This window comes from Poromitra crassiceps (genome assembly GCF_964638095.1).
Source record: "Poromitra crassiceps genome assembly, chromosome: 18".
Lineage (NCBI taxonomy): Eukaryota > Metazoa > Chordata > Actinopteri > Beryciformes > Melamphaidae > Poromitra > Poromitra crassiceps.
The window spans coordinates 16,047,421-16,068,580 of NC_139636.1; the positions used below are offsets into that span (position 1 = coordinate 16,047,421).

Sequence of the window (21,160 nt, forward strand, 5' to 3'; positions counted from 1 at the left end):
ACAATAGCCTACTCAATCACATACAGTATTACCATCAATGTCCATTTCTCTTCAGAACGTTAAGTTTCACACTACAAAAACCCTACCCAGTCGCAATACAGAGCACACGTCGTTTCTGTAATAAGGTGAGAATGAAGACCTGTCTACAGCTTATTTTCAATAAATGTTAGCCTATAGCCTGAATAGTAAGGTGAGTCTGAATTTTTTTTTACACTCCCCTCTGTTGTGCAGCAACTTCTTTGCGTGTTTTTATTTGTTCACACTAAGAGTTTTGTAAAAAATAAAATAAAATAAAAATAAACTATATTTAAAACTCATTCCAGTGCAAAAACAGAGGTGCAAAACCCAGAAACTGGTGATGGAGCACATCAAGCTGTAGGATGAGCAGCGCACTCTTCTCTCTGTTCCATGGGAATATAATGTCAATCAGAAGAGATCATCTTACCCTACCTGAGTCATCATGAAGACATCAAGACAGGAAAGTGTTGCAATTCATGTCTGTGCTTAGCGTTCACATTACAAAGGGCTGTTCAATTCGTATGCGGCGCACTCTGTATGAGACATGGGAGATAAGAACAGTAATTCATTCAATTGAGAGAAAGAATCATTTGCAAAGGTGCTGAGGTAACAAATTGCAACAATTACAGAGAAATTGGGTCAATTAATAATGAAAAACAAAGTGAAAATATTAGTCAAAACATTTACATTCAAAATTTATGAGAACTACAAAACTCTTTGCAAGTTTAAGTTTGTTTATTTATACATCAGCACATCTCAAAGGCAGCTATCCACAACATGTAGGCCGGGGCCCACGCTTAACTAGCCTATTGCAGACAGCCTCACACTTTTAGTTTCTGATTTATGTGTGGTGCTGATGATGGATAGCTCATTTTATCGTTTACAGTCAGATGTGGCCCACAAACATTTTTGAGATTTTCAAGTTGGTCTGAGTCAGAAAAGAGAATAAGCCTATAGCTAAATCTGAGGCTGAAAACAACAACAAAACGTCTCAGATGAAATTCCTTGGGACAAAATCATATCAAACAACAATGAACTACTCATAGTTTAAACTCACAATAGTTAATATCGCAATAGAGGGAATTCCAAAGTGACAGCCAAATCTTCTGTAGATCAAGTAACTCAGGTGTATTCATATTATTCTGCTACATCAACACACAGCCATCTTGGTAGGAAAATAACAGGTGATGATGAATTGACAAGTGATTATAAGGAAATGACAGCCACCACCAAAGAATTGTGTATGGTAAAGCACCATATTACTACGAAATGCATCATGCAGCATGTGACAGGGGCGGTTTTAGCATCAGAGCTTTGGGTGGGCTCAGCCCACCCAAAGGTCATGGACCACTGAACCCCTAGGGGGGTCCGGGGGCATGCCCCCCCGGAAGAAAATTTTGTACAGTTTCAAGTAAAAATGGATCAAACTGGCGCACTTTGAGATCAAAATGAAGAGACTAGATCTATGAAGAACTACACACATCAATATCTTCTTTACCGTTCTGTGGTTTTACAGCAATGAAAAAATAATTGTTTCCCTATATATACTATATATATTCTGCATACAGGTTACTATATGGTAGAATTATCCTTGCATAAATAATACCAAAATCACTTCAGGGGAGTTTCAAGTAAAGTAACATTTTGCTTTGTAGGCAAAACAAAAGTAAAATTAAATCAAAAGGGAACTTCCTAACTTATTGGCTGGAATAATATTCCGACAAGATAATAATATACTGTAAGCACTAAAGCAGGAGTTTGCAGTCAACTAGTTTAAATTAATATGTGGCAGTATTTGTGGGGGTCAAAATCTATGTAGGGTGTACCACCACAAATAGATCAGTGTATGGGAAACACTGACTATTAAATTGTGTGACTAGAAAGACACCAATAAATCTGAGAAAATGTACTTTAATTTTGAACAACAGCACTACAACGGTGGCATTACAAATGGTATTATGAAATTATTGTGTGAAAAAACAAGAATGCCACTTTTTTCATGAACTTTAAGCAGAAAATTAAAAAATAGTTTTAAAGCAAAAATAAATCATAAATAAAGATCATTTTAACATTGGCTCAACCAGCCCATCTTACTGACCACCAGGGGTCCTGGTCCTTAATCCCTTTTTATTACTCCCATGCCACTGGTACTGTACACAAACAAGGCTGTTTAAATATCTGCCTTGCACTCCCTTAGAGCAGGGGTGTCAGACTCATATTAGGTAGAGGGCCGGATTTGTTCAACTGAGACCTCATGGATGCCGGATTTTTTTTTTACTAAAATCAATTCGACTCATTTACCCATTTACTTCACAAAAGAAATACTGCTCTTTCCATTTCTCTTGAAACTGCCTGCATTCCGTGTCAACCTTTCTCTTTTTCGACAGCATCTTGTTCAGGGACGGACTGGGATCATAATTCAGGCCGGGCATTAGATACCAAGCGTGCCAGGCCGATACGGGCCGACGCGCGTGCCGGCGTCAGAAAAATTTGGGCCGTTTAAAGCTCAATTTGGGCCGTTTGAAGCCAGATGTGGGCTGTTTGAAGCCCAATTTGGGTCGTTTAAAGCCAGATTTGGGCCGTTTGAAGCCCAATTTGGGCCGTTTGAAGCCCAATTTGGGCCAAGTCCAATTTTACAATGAGATGCACCCACTTTAATCCTGAATAAAGTAATAAAACCACTAGTAAACCAGTAGGCGGCGCCTGGCCTGCTGTTCAGTGAGTGGCCTGACTGCGGGCACATTTTTTTTTTTTTTTTTTTTTTTGCAGGCCAGGCCAGGCCAGGCCAGGCCACCGGGCCCGACGGGCTCCGATTATGCAGTCCGCGCCTGATCTTGTTGATTCTTTTGTTTTTTGGTAGGTAGCTGAATGTGTGATTCAATTCCAGCGTGGCATTATGGCGGCTTTGTTTACACCTGATGACCTACTGACATACTTCCTTGTAGTGCAGGTTAATTAACTTATAAATGAACTCTTAGCTTGCTTATTAGCCACACGTAGTTCATGATAATGGGGTGCGAATTTAATAATAATAATAATAATATATATATATATATTTTTTTATATTCCAAAACATCTCGCGGGCCGGATGAAACCTGCCCGTGGGCCGGATCCGGCCCGCGGGCCGTATCTCTGACATCCCTGCCTTAGAGGGAAATAACAAGCCTGTAAGAACTTTTATTGAGATACTGAACTAACATCACAGCAAGACATACAGTAAGTGATGCCATGCACGCATGTTAAGCTATCGTCATCATCACATCAGACAGGCTGTGTAAAGCAGCCACTTGCGATTCTGAAGGGCTTAATTTCATTCAGATAACAAGGGACCCGTTTGAAAATGTTTGTCACTTATGCCCATATGTTTCTCAAAAAACATCACATCCATTTACACCCGCTTACTGCGAGCTAGCATGACATGGCTGGCTGGTGCCATGGTAGCCTACCTACCTTCCTCCAGTCCACCTGTTTGTCTGGCAGGCACAGCGACAAGTTCTTTTGTTTAGCCTACGACAACGTTACGTGCTAATTTGCATATCAATATGCGCTAATTAAGTAACTACTAACGACTCTGACTGCTCAATGCTCACCTCAGTTTCATTGATCATGAGTGGGGAGAACGATTGTGTGGACTGTGGAGGACCACTTCGCTGCTGTACTGTGTGTGTGACCTGTGTGAAGTGATGTGGGATTAGGCAGATAGATGGAGGAGGGAGCGCCTGCGCAGCCGCGGTTCTAGAAACTTTTCGGGTGGGCTGAACCCCCCTAAATTTTTGTCTCAGCCCACCCTAAGAACATAGAGGGGGGGGGAAAACATGCACAGAGTGCATTGAGTGTAGTCAGAAACTGCTACTAATGACCACCATGGATTTGGAGAGGGATTTAAAAAAAAAAAAGAAAAGAAAAAAAAAAAGGTTTTTTTGCCTCTATTTTTTTGGGTGGGCTGAGACTATTTTTGGGTGGGCTAAAGCCCACCCAAAAACGGCCTAGAACCGCCCCATGGGAATACTATGGATAGAGTGTAGCCCTTCTACACTCTATCCAAAGGCCTCGGATATGGATGAATTTATGAATTACTTTGTGGAAAGCTGTCGAAACTGTAGAATATAATTTTCTTTTCATAACTTCATGGTCAGTCTTGATAACACTGTACAGGAGTCAACAAGTACACACTTGTTAACTACTGGATGTATCTTGTCGCACCTTGTCGGTTGTAGCCTATACATTCCTCCAGCAGGAACCGATTACCCCACTGTCTCGGTCGGAGGTATAAAGTGAACACACCAGTTTGCCACTTCCTAGTCTTCAGTCGGTACTTCATTGTGGTCGAAGTTTGCTCCGTCATGAAGCCCTCTGCACACCAAACTCAGCTCTTTCTGACACATGTATTGTTTCTCTGTGTTGCTGCAGACCTAGGTGAGTAGGAAACATTTACTTCAGGACTGTCACACTGATTATTCATTCATTATATGGTTATTTTTAGGTGTGATTGTAGATCTAGCAAATCATGTCAATATCCTGACAGCATTATGGTTTTGTGTCTGGTATAAATGCATCTGTTAATCATTCGTAGACTTGAAGTAGTTCATGCCTGCTAGCATAATAATGCCTGCTAGCATAATAAAACGTTAATGTCACTCATTAACGTTTTTTTACCCGATGTGACCTTTCACCTACATATTGGTAAAATAGGCTAGATGCCTTTACCACTGAATAGATGGGCTATTACTATTAGTATGGGTTTCATGGCCATCCGGGTAGTGTATAGATTTCCTGCCTACCAACACGAGGCTCGTAGGTTCGCGCCCCTGTGTTACGTCCGGCTTGGTCGGGTGTCCATACAGGCACGATTGGCTGTGTCTGCGGGTGGGAAGCTGGAATGAGGGTATGTGTCTTGGTCGCTGCACTAGCGCCTCCTCCGGTCGGTCGGGGCGGAAGGGAACTGGTGGGAATCGTTTGATCCTCCCATGTGCTACGTCCTGCCGGTGAAGCTCCCGGCTGTTGGGTGAAAAGAAGCTGGCAACTGCACATGTATCGGAGGAAGCATGTGTGTGTCTCTATACGGCTCTCCCCAGGGTGGGAGAGGGGGTGGGGCAGCGAACGGGGCAGCAGGGGGAATTGGCCAAGTACAATTGGGGAGAAAAAATGTGGGGCGGGGGAATCTGAAAAAATAGTATGGGTTTGATTGGAGAGTGTCCCATGGGGTTAAATCCGGTTAAATCAGCCTTGTTGAGAGTGAGTCACTTCCTGTTCTTCCAGTTGCACCATGACTCTTGACTCAATCCTAATGTCCCAACAGGGCCTGTAGTCCATACAAAGCTTGGGGGTGTGAGAGGCCAGTATGTGAGTGTAAAGGGCAAGGAGACGGCGGTCCATGCCTACCTGGGTGTGCCGTTTGCCAAGCCACCTGTCGGCCCTCTGAGACTGGCCCCGCCCCAGCCTGCAGAGGGGTGGGAAGGAGTGAGGGATGCCACCCAGCAGCCACTCATGTAAGGCATTCATACGCTTGAGTGGTAGCCTGGTAAACCAGCTGGATTACCAGGCTACTTGAGTGGTTGCATAATACAGTATTCGGAAGAGTTATAGCTACTAACATGAGTTAATACATAATCCTATCTTTCACAGATGTGTTCAGAACAAACAGCATCTTGCCAATCTGTTAAAATTACTAGTCGGCGGCATGACTGCAGAAGTCCCGGATGTTTCAGAAGACTGTCTTTACCTCAACATCTACACGCCTGCAAACACAGATCCAGATGCCAACCTCCCAGTAAGAGAAGAGCCCTTTTGATGCAGAGTTGGTGATCTTGCTCACTTATTGAGATTCAACTTTGGATAAAGTTTGTTCTTTAAGTGTTCCAGGTCTAGTTGGTTACACACCGTTTTGTGGCGTTAACACTTTGAAAGAGTACCTAAATGACCAATCAATGTTAACTCCATCAGTGTGAGGTGATCTTAGCAAGGTGGAGAGCGTAAGAAGAACTGAGGTGTGACCGTGGTGATGGGTTTATGTAGGCACTAGCAGGCCCTCACATACTGTATGTACATGTATATCACCACAGGTCATCTGCCTTACAGGCGTAAATAAAGGTCTCTTCAATCAGACTACAGAAAGGCATAATATCCCATGTGTTGCATGGAGTGAATCAACTGAAAAGGAACCACAATACATTTTATATTTGAATCAGATTGGAGTCTGTCAGTTTTCTAATTTGTTGAGCTCCTTCAGAATAATACTAAATTTGTCCCATAAATAGGCTTCATTGGAAAAAGTCATATTTATGGTCTTTTTTTCCCTAGGTCATGGTCTGGATCCATGGTGGGGGGTTTACAAGTGGATCAGCCTCAGTTAATGATGGTCTGCCCTGGCTGCTTACCAGGATATGGTTGTGGTTCTGATCCAATACCGCTTGGGACTACTTGGGTTCCTCAGGTAAAAAGGCTCAAGTAGCTATTGCTGTTCTATTGAGACAATTGTCTCTGTTGGCTAGGGATGGGTATCGAGAAACAGTTAGAATGAATTTAGAAATACAGCATGTCCGTTTAACACATAGCAAGTTGGCCAGCGCAGCTCTAGCAGCCTTCTTCAAGACAACAGAAGTTGCTGGAGACCATCTTCTTTAGCGTTCCAAAAATGGCACACACAAAAATCACCAAATGTTCTGAAGCCAACATTATTACACTGTGGGTCCAAAAGTCTGATATTTACCTCAACAACCCAATAAAATGGTAAATGAAGTCAGGGCAAGTGAGTAAGGCATTGTGCCAAATGTGCCTTAGCTGCTTTGGAAAGTAATTCAGAGACAAGCAAAAAACTGTATACACCTGAAAATCTGTATAGTGGGAATCAATTACAGAATCAATGAAGAATTGGATAGATAAGAAGAAATGAAAATGCCACCGGAATCAGTAGAATTCCAAGGAAAGCCAGCCCTCCTATTGGCTGTCTGCTCTGCCTCTGTCTGGCTCGTTTCACTCCAACGTTGTGTGTGTCTCTCTCTCTCTCTCTCCCTCTCTCTCTCTCTCTCTCTCTCTCTCTCTCTCTCTCTCTCTCTCCTCTCTCTCTCTCTCTCTCTCTCTCTCTCTTCTCTCTCTCTCTCTCTCTCTCTCTCTCTCTCTCTCTCTCTCTCTCTCTCTCTCTCTCTCTCTCTTCAGCACTGGAGATGAACACATGCCAGGAAACTTTGGCCTCCTGGACCAGGTGGAAGCCCTGCACTGGATCCAGGAGCACATTCACAACTTTGGAGGAGACCCAGGTTCAGTCACCATATTTGGGGAGTCTGCTGGTGGATCGAGTGTATCCCTCCTGGTAAGAATGAATTTACAGATAAAGGATCATTTTTGAGACTGAAACAAATAAAATAAAAAGTTCTGGTCTGTAATACATAGTAAAGTCAATCTTCATTTACTACATGCAATATTTTCTGTTCCGTGATTTTCCAGCTTCTCTCACCGTTGTCTGATGGCCTGTTTCACCATGCAATTGCTGAGAGTGGTACTGCTGCAATGGATGAACTTTTGACAAATGATCCACTGTTGATTGCTCAGGTTATTTATGAATATGCTTATGTTTTTTTATGTAAATGCCTGTAAATGCAGAATGTGTAGAACATACAGCACCACCACATCCTCTGTTGTTTTCCCCTTCAAATTGAGATGAATCCCTGATATCTATCCTCAGATGGTAGCCAATGTGTCTGGCTGTGGCATCACAAGCACAGAGAAGATTGCTGATTGCATGAGACACATGGATAATGATGCCATGGTGACTCTTGCGCAGGTGAGATGTGCAAAACTATATACTGATGAGATTAGAACACATCCCATGTATTTACAGATATTATGCAAAATATTTTGGTCACAATTTGTCAGTAAACCCAATGTTTTCCTTGATACAATTTTTTCTCATTAAGGGCCAAATGATGCGATTTCCTGTCAGTGTTGACGGCCACTTCCTGACAAAACCTGTGGCTGAACTGTTCCAAAACCATCAACTTCTTAAAATACCTTTCATAACTGGCATTAATAATGATGAAGCGGGCTGGCTAATTCCTGGTGTAAGTATGAATGCAAAAGTACCACTGATGTTTGCTAAAACAGATAAAACCATAATCTTATAACCCCTGATATAATTGTATTATTTGACTTCTGTACATGTCTTAAACTTTAAACAAAACAAAACTGGTGAATCAGCTAACCTTCCCTTAGTTCTTTGCTCCTCCAAACTGGACAGAGGGAATGGATCGGGAGGACTTCATGTCCACTATAGCCATGTTCTTCCCTGATGTAAGAGAAACGATGCCCAGCATATACAGTACAGGGTTTCACAGCTTGATTTTACTCGAGCTTCTATGTTGTTAGACTTCATGTTTATTTTATTTTCTCAAGCCCAAAGATGAATTGATGAGAGAGCTGATAGCAGAGGAATATCTGGGAACCTCTGAAGATCGTGTCAAGAATAGAGATGGCTTCACTGAGCTGCTTGGAGACCTGATGTTCACCTTTCCAGCCATCAAGACTGCCAATGCCCACAGAGGTATCTTTTTAGAAGTAAATGTCCAATATGACTACCATATTGTTGATTCTTTACTGTCACATACTTGTATAACTGAAGCACTCCACACCCATTTGTTTCTAACTAGATGCCGGTGCCCGTGTGTACCTGTACGAGTACCAGTATGCTCCCAAATTCCTGCAGGAGAAAAGGCCGAGCTTTGTTGGGTCTGACCATGGAGACGAAATATTAACATTCTTAGGACTCTGCTTCACCACTACCCATGTCAAAATAGAGAGTAAGTCACTTTTTTTATGTTCAAAAAGTTACACCAGTCACTGTCACTGGCTTTCCTAGAATGCAAAATTTGAGCAGGTCTGCAACTGAAGCTTGACCAAACCTCCACCATTTTAGATGTGTGCACAGAAGAGGACAAACAGCTAAGCAGAACCACAATGGGCTACTGGGGAAGCTTTGCCCGCACAGGGTATGAATGAATGAATTATTATTATTAGGGGTCCAAGCACGAAGTGCGTGGATCCCTATTGTATCTGTTCCGTTTATTATTTTTATTTTTATTCTCCGCTAAAACAGTATGCACGGCAAAAACCGTAAGGGGTACAGTAGCCAGACTTTGCACATAGGTTGGAAATGTGCCCCACTACTCAGAGACAAAAAATTAGCCATATTGGCCAGATGGTGGCGCTATAACAGACCCTTTTGCGTATTGACCCATAACTGCTGAACCGTGAGGCGTAGAATCAAAATTCCACATCTGCTGGATTCCCTGGATCAATACGCATCTATCCATATAGACCACGCCCATTTAAGTCTGCTAGATTTTCCGCCATCTTGGACTTTGTCAATAACCTATTTTTGCTATCTCCTCCCAGGCCATTTGCCTGAATGAGCCCAAACTTTTTCTGTGGCATCTCTGGACTTACCTGGCTTAAAGTTATGGAATTCATTTAGATACGTGAAACCGTTTTGAAATGATAAATGTTTAAACTTTTGATGACACATGCCCTGACACTAAACACACACAAACACACACACACACACACACACCTACACACACACACACACACACACACACACACACACACAAACAAACAAACAAACAATCAAACAAACAAACAAACACAGACACACACACACACACACACACATACTAAAATGGCCACCACGGCTGTACTTCATCTCCCAGAGTGCTTCACTCCACACACAGGTGTCATACAGGCCCAATTCCAATCCGCCCCCTAAAGACTCAAGCCCTGAACCCTCAGTCCCTCTAATGGCCGCCATCTGAAAGTGGTTGATCCACATTGGATAAATAGGAGGATTGGGACAGCAGAGCCCTTTGCACTTGACAAGATGATGTTGACTTTGGCAGGTTTGGGGCTCACTATACCTATATTGTTTATTGTCAAGACGCTTTGAGGGATAGACTCCCTGATGAGTCTGTTCTCATCCAGGCTCTGGTCATTTAAAAATAAATATAGCCTACTGCAAAATCTGCAATCTGCAACATGTGTAATTATAATTAAAATAAGCATAATAATGACATGTCACCCAACATTATACACACAATGTCAATACTGTACAATACAGATTCGGTAAAACTATTTCTCATTCATCAAAAAAGTTGTGGATTGCAATTGTAATAGAAATGATCGATGATTATTCTAGGATTGTGTAAAATAACAACTTGCATTCCTCTGATATAATATTTTTGTCTAATCTGAAATCCCTATTAATGTAATGTTTCATAGTCAATTAAGGCATTCCAGCGCACTCGCAAACACCGCGTTCGTTTCGCGCGTGTGTGCTTTTATTTTTTTGACAGATATTTGCAGCCTTCCCCCTTTTATACGTCACAACGCTATGCATTGTGGGCAATTCCCTTTCCGTAAGTGGCCATAGCTGCTCCCTTACGGTAAGGGGGCAGAAAGGGCTCACTCTGAGCCCTCATTCACTTTGCGATTTCACCGTGGGACATCCCTAAGCCCTCGCTCCCTTCACGTGAAAGCGCCTCTAAGGGCTTGAGTCAGTAAGGGGGCGAATTGGAATTGGGCCACACACATACGCACGCACGCATGCACACACACACACACATGCACACACACACACACACACACATGCACACACACATGCACACACACACACACACGCACACACACACACACACAAAACACACACACACACACACACACAGCCCCTGGTGCAAGAGATGAGCCAGGGAATGGGATTACTCTCACAAAAAACTACACTTCCCAAGATGCAGCAGCAAAATGGCCGCTCATTACCAGATTGAGAACACCTGAAAAGGAATACATTCTCTCAGTCATACATTCAAACAAACAGACAGCAACCAGAAGCACCAAGCTCTACTCAGAGTTTAATTCCAAAGATGCCAATGGTCGGTGAATATGTTTACATTCCTGTTGTTTTAAAATGCTGCTTAAATGTTTGATGCAATGCTGCTTAATTTATTTGTTAAATTGCTTCAATTGGAAGGAACCATTGTATTGCAGCACTGATTTCATTTTTGTGTTTCCATCTTTGAATTCATATTGTGTTTTAGTTTAATAAGTTAAAAGCATAAGTTAAAAGTATAAATTACGAAAGAATAACACAAAGTTAAAAATGTAAAATTTATGTTTAAACCGCTACTAAAAATGTGGACATGAATGTACCATGTTAATGTTAATGTTTGAACTTGAAGTGATTGGTTGCGCCTTTACTGATCTGTAGATATCCACCGTGCCAATGGTGCCCTGTTGAATCTAAACTCTGAAGCTGAATTGGTGAGTTATTGTTTGTGTGTTTGCAGACTCGGACTCAAATTCCCATAATCCATCACTCCCTGGGTGGCTATTCACATGCAACCACCACCATTCTGAATGAAGGACGCCACTTCGAAAAAGTAAGTCTACTATCTTTTTTTGCACCCTATGCCACAGTAGTGACATTAGATAAAACATACAATATCATGCAAAAACAAAATGCCACCTACTGAACCTTGGCCTTGAATCTTTGAATTTGAATTACATACTCCAGATTTTCTAAAGTCAACCTATATGCAAATAGTGTCATGTCAATGTGAAGTTATAAAAGCTAAACATACTACTTCCTATGACTAATTTGTCTGTTTATGCCATGCTCTTCCACAGATCAACATCACTTGCAAAGTAATCAAACTGGTAAAACCCACAACTGAAGCAACAACCTGAGCCGGCACCACCATGAATACAACAACCTTCCTCCTCATTGACGCAACTGGAACCATTGACCTAGCTGTGTGGGGGTACTGTAAACCTGACATTGACGACTGGTACCACCTGACCAACCTATCCATACATGCATACAAACCAATACATATCTGACAACCACCCCAACCACAACATCAACACCCACCACTGCACTTGAATCATACACAGAACCACCACCACCCACCACTCAAAGCATCTATGGTGAAGTCTCTTCTGCCACCGTCACAAACAAGTACTTCTGTTTTTGGCACCTATCACTACTGTAAACTTTGACTCACTCACATACAAATGTCACAAATGCAATCAACGCCATAAAACAGAAACCGCAAAACACATATCCAATTCTCTCTGTCCATCAATAACCAGGAAACATCATACACCATCCCACTCGCACTTATCACACCACTGCTTACAAAATCACCAACTCAAATGACTACAGACGAAATGGAAGAAGCTATCCTCATGCTCAATCACATCTGAGTTGACATAATAGACAAATCATAGCCCTGACTCAGACTTGAGTCCAAGACTCGACAGTCCCTCCACACAGTCCAGAAACCCCGACTCAGCCCCACACAAGGACAAAATGGATTGATATATTTCTTTTTACTTTTAAGTTTTTCATTTCATAAAAACTATTATTTGCAATAAAAACTTATTGTTTGAATCATATATCTGCCTCCTTTGCTGTCTTTTGTCCCAGTTTTTTATGCATTATATCCTAACTCCTTTAGTCAACCTTGAGCTTACACTTTTATTGCCAACTTGTAGATGTCCACTGTGCCCAAGCTTACCCTTTTAAAACATCTGAATAACAGACAAGTAACTTGTTAACTGATAACCTATTAAGCCACTAACAGTTTGACTTAAAGGGTGATTTACACAACCTGAATATTAATCTTGTTATACCTATACAGAGACACTATGAATGTACCATGTGGAGTATCTAGTAATAGTTAGGATTTTACATTAATTTCAAGACAAATGGTTCAAATTCTGGCCTTGTGCTTATGCAGACCAGATTTATGACTACCACCACTACTACAAAAGCATTGGCTTTTCATTGTGACAACCAATTACTTAGATCACCATTCAGGAACAGTTTGTTTAATCCTTTCCTCACTGAGCACATCTATAACCATGATCAGAAGTGTACAGTAGAAGCAGCACACTATCTTCATCCAATGGACTCGGAACACCACAAAAGCAACACCTCAGTAAGCTGTCCACTCATGGCTAACACATCTAAGCTTATCAGGAAGCTAGGATTTGAAATTATGACAGTTTGCCTAGAAAAAGTCCATTGCTTAATAAGCCTCTTTGACAGCCACCATTTGGCTTACCACCACCACTGCTACTTACTATTACTTACTGCAAACTTGGTACACTTGTGCACATATCAACTCTGACTAAATGTGCAATTCAGTGTCTATATTATCTGACATATAACCCCCAAGTCACCAGAAGCTTGGACCCCGCATCGCCGCTTGCGGCTATATTTATTATTATTATTATTATTATTATTATTATTATTATTAGGGGTCCAAGCACGAAGTGCGTGGATCCCTATTGTAATTGTTCCGTTTATTATTTTTATTTTTATTTTTATTATTCTCCGCTAAAACAGTATGCACGTCAAAAACCGTAAGGGGTACAGTAGCCAGACTTTGTACATAGGTTGGAAATGTGCCCCACTACTCAGAGACAAAAAATTAGCCATATTGGCCAGATGGTGGCGCTATAACAGACCCTTTTGCGTATTGACCCATAACTGCTGAACCGTGAGGCGTAGAATCAAAATTCCACATCTGCTGGATTCCCTGGATCAATACGCATCTATCCATATAGACCACGCCCATTTAAGTCTCCTAGATTTTCCGCCATCTTGGACTTTGTCAATAACCTATTTTTGCTATCTCCTCCCAGGCCATTTGCCTGAATGAGCCCAAACTTTTTCTGTGGCATCTCTGGACTTACCTGACCTAAAGTTATGGAATTCATTTAGATACGTGAAACCGTTTTGAAATGATAAATGTTTAAACTTTTGATGACACATGCCCTGACACTAAACACACACAAACACACACACACACACACACACACACACAAACAAAGAAACAAACAAACAAACAAACACACACACACACACACACACACACACACACACACACACACACACACACACACTAAAATGGCCACCACGGCTGTACTTCATCTCCCAGAGTGCTTCACTCCACACACAGGTGTCATACACACATACGCACGCACGCATGCACACACACACACACATGCACACACACACACACACACACACACACACACACACACACACATATGCACACACACACACACACACACACACACACACACACACACACACACACACACACACACAGCCCCTGGTGCAAGAGATGAGCCAGGGAATGGGATTACTCTCACAAAAAACTACACTTCCCAAGATGCAGCAGCAAAATGGCCGCTCATTACCAGATTGAGAACACCTGAAAAGGAATACATTCTCTCAGTCATACATTCAAACAAACAGACAGCAACCAGAAGCACCAAGCTCTACTCAGAGTTTAATTCCAAAGACGCCAATGGTCGGTGAATATGTTTACATTCCTGTTGTTTTAAAATGCTGCTTAAATGTTTGATGCAATGCTGCTTAATTTATTTGTTAAATTGCTTCAATTGGAAGGAACCATTGTATTGCAGCACCGATTTCGTTTTTGTGTTTGCATCTTTGAATTCATATTGTGTTTTAGTTTAATAAGTTAAAAGCATAAGTTAAAAGTATAAATTACGAAAGAATAACACAAAGTAAAAAATGTTAAATTTATGTTTAAAACGCTACTAAAAATGTGGACATGAATGTACCATGTTAATGTTTGAACTTGAAGTGATTGGTTGCGCCTTTACTGATCTGTAGATATCCACCGTGCCAATGGTGCCCTGTTGAATCTAAACTCTGAAGCTGAATTGGTGAGTTATTGTTTGTGTGTTTGCATCCCCCCCCCCCCCCCCCCTGGGAAGATGGGTGGAGCTATGGGTATAAAAATTTGAAATGTATTCCTATCTTGTGTGTTTAATTAAAGCCAAGTAAGATGTTAAGAGTTTTGGCCTTAAAGGGACACTCCACCGAAAAACAATGCTGATTTATTTTGCACATCTCACACATCCGAAAACAGTTTAGCAGGCATTCATTTAGTTTGACACTTATTGAGTTGATTTGTGAAAGGTATAGTTTGGTTTATTTGAAGTGTGGTACTATGCGGTACTTGTAATGTCTAAACTTTTAATGCCCCCTGCTGTGACACCCCCCCCCCCCCCATTCCCACACACACACACACACACACACACACACACACACACGTGTGAGCCACCTAATTGACTCAGGGCTTGGAGACTCGGACTCAAACTCCCATAATCCATCACTCCCTGGGTGGCTATTCACATGCAACCACCACCATTCTGAATGAAGGACGCCACTTCGAAAAAGTAAGTCTACTATCTTTTTTTGCACCCTATGCCACAGTAGTGACATTAGATAAAACATACAATATCATGCAAAAACAAAATGCCACCTACTGAACCTTGGCCTTGAATCTTTGAATTTGAATTACATACTCCAGATTTTCTAAAGTCAACCTATATGCAAATAGTGTCATGTCAATGTGAAGTTATAAAAGCTAAACATACTACTTCCTATGACTAATTTGTCTGTTTATGCCATGCTCTTCCACAGATCAACATCACTTGCAAAGTAATCAAACTGGTAAAACCCACAACTGAAGCAACAACCTGAGCCGGCACCACCATGAATACAACAACCTTCCTCCTCATTGACGCAACTGGAACCATTGACCTAGCTGTGTGGGGGTACTGTAAACCTGACATTGACGACTGGTACCACCTGACCAACCTATCCATACATGCATACAAACCAATACATATCTGACAACCACCCCAACCACAACATCAACACCCACCACTGCACTTGAATCATACACAGAACCACCACCACCCACCACTCAAAGCATCTATGGTGAAGTCTCTTCTGCCACCGTCACAAACAAGTACTTCTGTTTTTGGCACCTATCACTACTGTAAACTTTGACTCACACATACAAATGTCACAAATGCAATCAACGCCATAAAACAGAAACCGCAAAACACATATCCAATTCTCTCTGTCCATCAATAACCAGGAAACATCATACACCATCCCACTCGCACTTATCACACCACTGCTTACAAAATCACCAACTCAAATGACTACAGACGAAATGGAAGAAGCTATCCTCATGCTCAATCACATCTGAGTTGACATAATAGACAAATCATAGCCCTGACTCAGACTTGACTCCAAGACTCGACAGTCCCTCCACACAGTCCAGAAACCCCGACTCAGCCCCACACAAGGACAAAATGGATTGATATATTTCTTTTTACTTTAAGTTTTTCATTTCATAAAAACTATTATTTGCAATAAAAACTTATTGTTTGAATCATATATCTGCCTCCTTTGCTGTCTTTTGTCCCAGTTTTTTATGCATTATATCCTAACTCCTTTAGTCAACCTTGAGCTTACACTTTTATTGCCAACTTGTAGATGTCCACTGTGCCCAAGCTTACCCTTTTAAAACATCTGAATAACAGACAAGTAACTTGTTAACTGATAACCTATTAAGCCACTAACAGTTTGACTTAAAGGGTGATTTACACAACCTGAATATTAATCTTGTTATACCTATACAGAGACACTATGAATGTACCATGTGGAGTATCTAGTAATAGTTAGGATTTTACATTAATTTCAAGACAAATGGTTCAAATTCTGGCCTTGTGCTTATGCAGACCAGATTTATGACTACCACCACTACTACAAAAGCATTGGCTTTTCATTGTGACAACCAATTACTTAGATCACCATTCAGGAACAGTTTGTTTAATCCTTTCTTCACTGAGCACATCTATAACCATGATCAGAAGTGTACAGTAGAAGCAGCACACTATCTTCATCCAATGGACTCGGAACACCACAAAAGCAACACCTCAGTAAGCTGTCCACTCATGGCTAACACATCTAAGCTTATCAGGAAGCTAGGATTTGAAATTATGACAGTTTGCCTAGAAAAAGTCCATTGCTTAATAAGCTTCTTTGACAGCCACCATTTGGCTTACCACCACCACTGCTACTTACTACATATTACTTGCAAACTTGGTACACTTGTGCACATATCAACTCTGACTAAATGTGCAATTCAGTGTCTATATTATCTGACATATAACCCCCAAGTCACCAGAAGCTTGGACCCCGCATCGCCGCTTGCGGCTATATTTATTATTATTATTATTCACATTGAAAAAATAAATAAATAAATAAATAAAATAAACTTGTTCAAAAATACTGTGTGTAGGTCTCCTAATGGGGAAGGCCTCGTCCAGTGGCCACAGTATGGAGCAGAAGGAGACTACCTGGCCATTGGGATGGAGCAGGTACCTGGTCAGCACCTAAAGAAAGAGCGCTTCACCTTCTTCACTGAAACTCTCCCAGAGAAGATCAGACAACACCAAGAGAAGCTGGAGCACAGAGAGCTGTAGGATGATGAGAAGTTGGAGCACAGAGAACTGTAGGATGGCCAGCACTCTTGTTTTCATGGGGGAATTGGAAGAAGACATCCAAACAGGAATAATGTAATAATGTCTGCGTTCACTTGTGTTTACAAAGGGCTGTTAAATTTACATTACATTACTTTACGTCATCTAGCAGACAGTTTTACAACAGTAAATATACAAATACTTGGATAAGTAAGTACAATGCTCCACACAAGGCATGGAATACAAGAACATTAATTCATTCAAATCTTTATTTAATCCTCAGGGACACGAGAGACACTCATTTGCAATGGTGCCAAAAGTAACAATAGATTGAACGCATCTAATTAAAATTTGGTCAATAAATAAATAAATAAATAAAAACAAAGTAAAAATATTGGTCAAAACGTACAAAAATATTCTCAAGTTCAAGTATTGAGGCTATATGAGAATCTATAGCCTACACTGCGCACATCCATGCTATTCATCCAGGGTGCATCTAGAATAGGAACAAAGTCTGCATTCAATGAATCAAAGTAATCCAGCGCACACCGAGTAGATCGACTTTTTGGTTGAATACATATCAAATATTGTGGCAAACAACACGTTTGGTTTCACAATCACATCACATCAGGAGGTAGAGTGGGTCGGCCAATGACGCAAGGGTTGGCGGTTCGATCCCCACTCCCTCCCAGCTGCTGTCGTTGTGTCCTTGGGCAAGACACTTAACCCTCCTTGCTCCCGATGGTGTGTAGGCACCCTGCGTGGTAGCCTGCCGCCATTGGTGTATGAATGGGTGAATGTAGACTACCTACTGATTGTAAAGCGCTTTGGATAAAAGCGCTATATAAATGCAGACCATTTTACCATTTACATCATGGCTTCTTCAGGAACCACTTTGGTGGGAACAAAGACTGTGAACAAAGTGGATGAAATACCTTAAATAGGGTCTCAAAACCTGAACTCTGGTGTTGTTCTATTGACTCTTGTCATTTTGTCTTGTAATGCTGCTTGCTAAAAACCTAACATCTGTATTGGCTTGTGTATGCACACTTGCACAGGCTTCTGTTTGTTTATCACCTGGGGGAAAGGATGGGTCATGGGTGGTAGAAACGTTGTTTTGTTTTCAATAGGCTGTATTGTGGTTTCTTTCAGGCTGTTGATTACATCAATGACTATGTGGTGGTGGTGTGTGTGTGTGTGTGTGTGTGTGTGTGTGTGTGTGTGTGTGTGTGCGTGTGCGTGTGCGTGTGCGTGTGCGTGTGCGTGTGCGTGTGTGTGTGTGTGTGTGTGGAGATGGGGTAAACTCAAACTGCTTGGAGGCCACGCCCATTAGGAGATACCAGAGGTACCAGTCTGGCCCCCTCCTGTGGAAAAAGTGTTGAACTGTCACATGCCCAATACAACAAACACTGAATCGAGTCTTGGAGCGCATTTGTTGTTGACTTTACGACTTTAGCTGCACCTTGTCCAACGGGTACAGCCCATGGTAGATAGGTCGAAGCTCGGTCAAAGGTAGAAAGCTAAACGCACCAGACCAGACCAGACCAGTTTGCCGCTTCCTACTGTAGTCTTCAGTCGGTTCTCTTCCGTCCGTCATGAAGCCCCCTGCGCACCAAACTCAGCTCTTCTCCCTCCTCACACTATCTGTGTTGTTTCTGTGTGTTGCTGCAGACCTACACGGTGAGTAGGAAACATAATACCTCAGGACAGCCACACTGACAATTATCGATTGTAGATGGAACAATATTGTCAATACTCAATAATAACCCATAAGCATACTTCTGGTTTTCTGTCTGGTATTAAAATGCACATTTTGTTGACAGGGTTTAATCAGTCGTTGATTTTATGTAACGCTAGTTCAGTTCCTGCTAGCTCACCCATTCACCCCATTATGACCTTTTACCTACATTGGTAACATGAATGCATTATTAGAGTATGTTCAGATGTTACATAATGGTGTTTTTCCTCACTTAGCCCCCACCCCCTCTCTTTTTTCTTTGTGTGTGTGTGTGTGTGTGTGTGTGTGTGTGTGTGTGTGTGTGTGTGGGGGGGGGGGGGGTTGTTGTGGGGCATGGTGTTTCAGAAGCATTTCCACCCTGCCAACTTGCCAATCGATTTCTGGGGGAACTCTAGCATACCAATGTGAAAATAGGCTTGACAACACATAACCTAGATACATATTATATAATAATATATAATAGAGGTAATCATACATATTGTGTTAGGTTTAGAAGGCTACACAAGCATGATGGAACTAAATACAAATACAAATACCAGTAAGCTAAAATAAAATAAGGAAAATAGCACACTTTTATGTTGAGAAAAGTTTAAAATATAGCTGCAAAAGTCTGGTTGAGACTCACTTCCTGTTCTCCCAGTTGCACCATGACTCTTGACTTAATCCTAACATCCCAACAGGGCCTGTAGTCCATACAAAGCTTGGGGGTGTGACAGGCAAATATGTGAGCGTAAAGGGCAAGGAGACGGGGGTCCATGCCTACCTGGGTGTGCCGTTTGCCAAGCCACCTGTCGGCTCTCTGAGACTGGCCCCGACCCAGCCTTCAGAGGGGTGGGAAGGAGTGAGGGATGCCACCCAGCAGCCACCCATGTAAGACGTGCATTTCAACAGAGATGACCAAAAAATAAATACAATAAATCTTCAATGACTCATGGAAATAAAATACATATTTTTCAGATGTGTCCAAGACCGAGAGTTTATGGCTGAACTTGCAAGAAATTTTTCAATGGAAATTGAGTTCCCGGACAAATCTGAAGATTGCCTTTATCTCAACATTTACACTCCTGCCAAACCCTCTGAGAATCGAAAACTACCTGTAAGTGTTGGAGCAGACAAATCAGATCAAGCAATAATACCAAGGCCCCTTTATTTTTTAATTTGAATCAGTCTGTTCATTTGTCAAGCAAACATTGTAGAAATAGACAACCAGTCAAATGTTTGGACACTCATGATTGAATGTAGGCTACTATGTTGTTGTTGTTATTATTATTATTATTATGATCTTGAAGTCATTTTCTATCTAATGTTATCTATCTTTTGCTTAAATGCTTGAAATGTTTTTCTTAGACAAATATAGTGAAGTTGATGCCTATGGATGCATTTCTTTCCAAAGCCTTTGCCTAAATATAAGATAAGTTTTGATTTAACACTTTTTTGGTCACAGCACAATTCCATTAGTTTCATTTCCAAAATGTGGGAAATAGTAAAAAGGAAGTAAAATGTGGTGTGTCAAAACGTTTGACTGATAGTAGATAGAATAGGTGTCCCTTACACTGGACATGTCCCCACCATTTCTTTTAAATCGCTGATTTTGTCAATTGTCTTGTCCGCTGTACAAGCAGAGGTGTGAGTTTCATGTCACACTGTGCACAGTGTTAAATGGCACAAAACATCTCGCCTCACTGGTGAAGTTCTAGGTGACAACGACAAGTTACTCAAACTCCCACGATGTTTTAACTGTGATATGTTGAAGACAGTTTAAAAAATGTTCCCCCCTCCCCCATCTGAGCCCGTATGTCCCAAACACTTTTCAACACAAAGTGAATCCCTTGGTAGATAGGTGGATAGATAGATGATTTGATAGATAGTTTGTTTGTTTATTAAAAGGATCCCCATTAGCTGCTGCCAAGACGACCGCTAGTCTTCCTGGGGTCCAAGCACATTACACATTACATGACAAATGATAGTAGAATGCAAGCAATAGTAAAAGGCAATAGTAAAATGCAAGCAATAGTAAAATGCAATAGTAAAATAACA

The 21,160-nt window shown here is 41.5% G+C and overlaps 2 protein-coding genes across 3 annotated transcripts in view; both read left to right on the forward strand.

The window, feature by feature from the left end:
• Positions 1–4,338: 4,338 nt before the first annotated feature.
• On the forward strand, positions 4,339–18,337 carry LOC310793232 (cocaine esterase-like). Its single transcript, XM_083655004.1, is given in 14 exon segments — positions 4,339–4,434; positions 5,318–5,507; positions 5,644–5,788; positions 6,319–6,376; positions 6,379–6,451; positions 7,174–7,327; positions 7,462–7,566; positions 7,700–7,798; positions 7,932–8,075; positions 8,227–8,304; positions 8,407–8,554; positions 8,661–8,810; positions 8,927–8,999; positions 17,205–18,337. Coding segments are annotated over 14 exon segments (1,674 nt in total). The 5' UTR covers positions 4,339–4,361; the 3' UTR covers positions 17,389–18,337.
• A 590-nt stretch (positions 18,338–18,927) lies between these two features.
• The window catches only part of ces2b (carboxylesterase 2b), a 28,983-nt gene continuing 26,750 nt past the window's right edge, over positions 18,928–21,160 (forward strand). For both annotated transcript variants that reach the window (XR_014553512.1, XM_083655003.1), the window contains exons 1-3: positions 18,928–19,065; positions 19,804–19,993; positions 20,081–20,219. Coding sequence is in view for 1 of the 2 variants with exons in the window: in XM_083655003.1 (XP_083511129.1) it covers positions 18,981–19,065; positions 19,804–19,993; positions 20,081–20,219 (414 nt within the window). In the remaining variant the exon portion in view is untranslated. The remainder of the gene's footprint in view (positions 19,066–19,803; positions 19,994–20,080; positions 20,220–21,160) is intronic.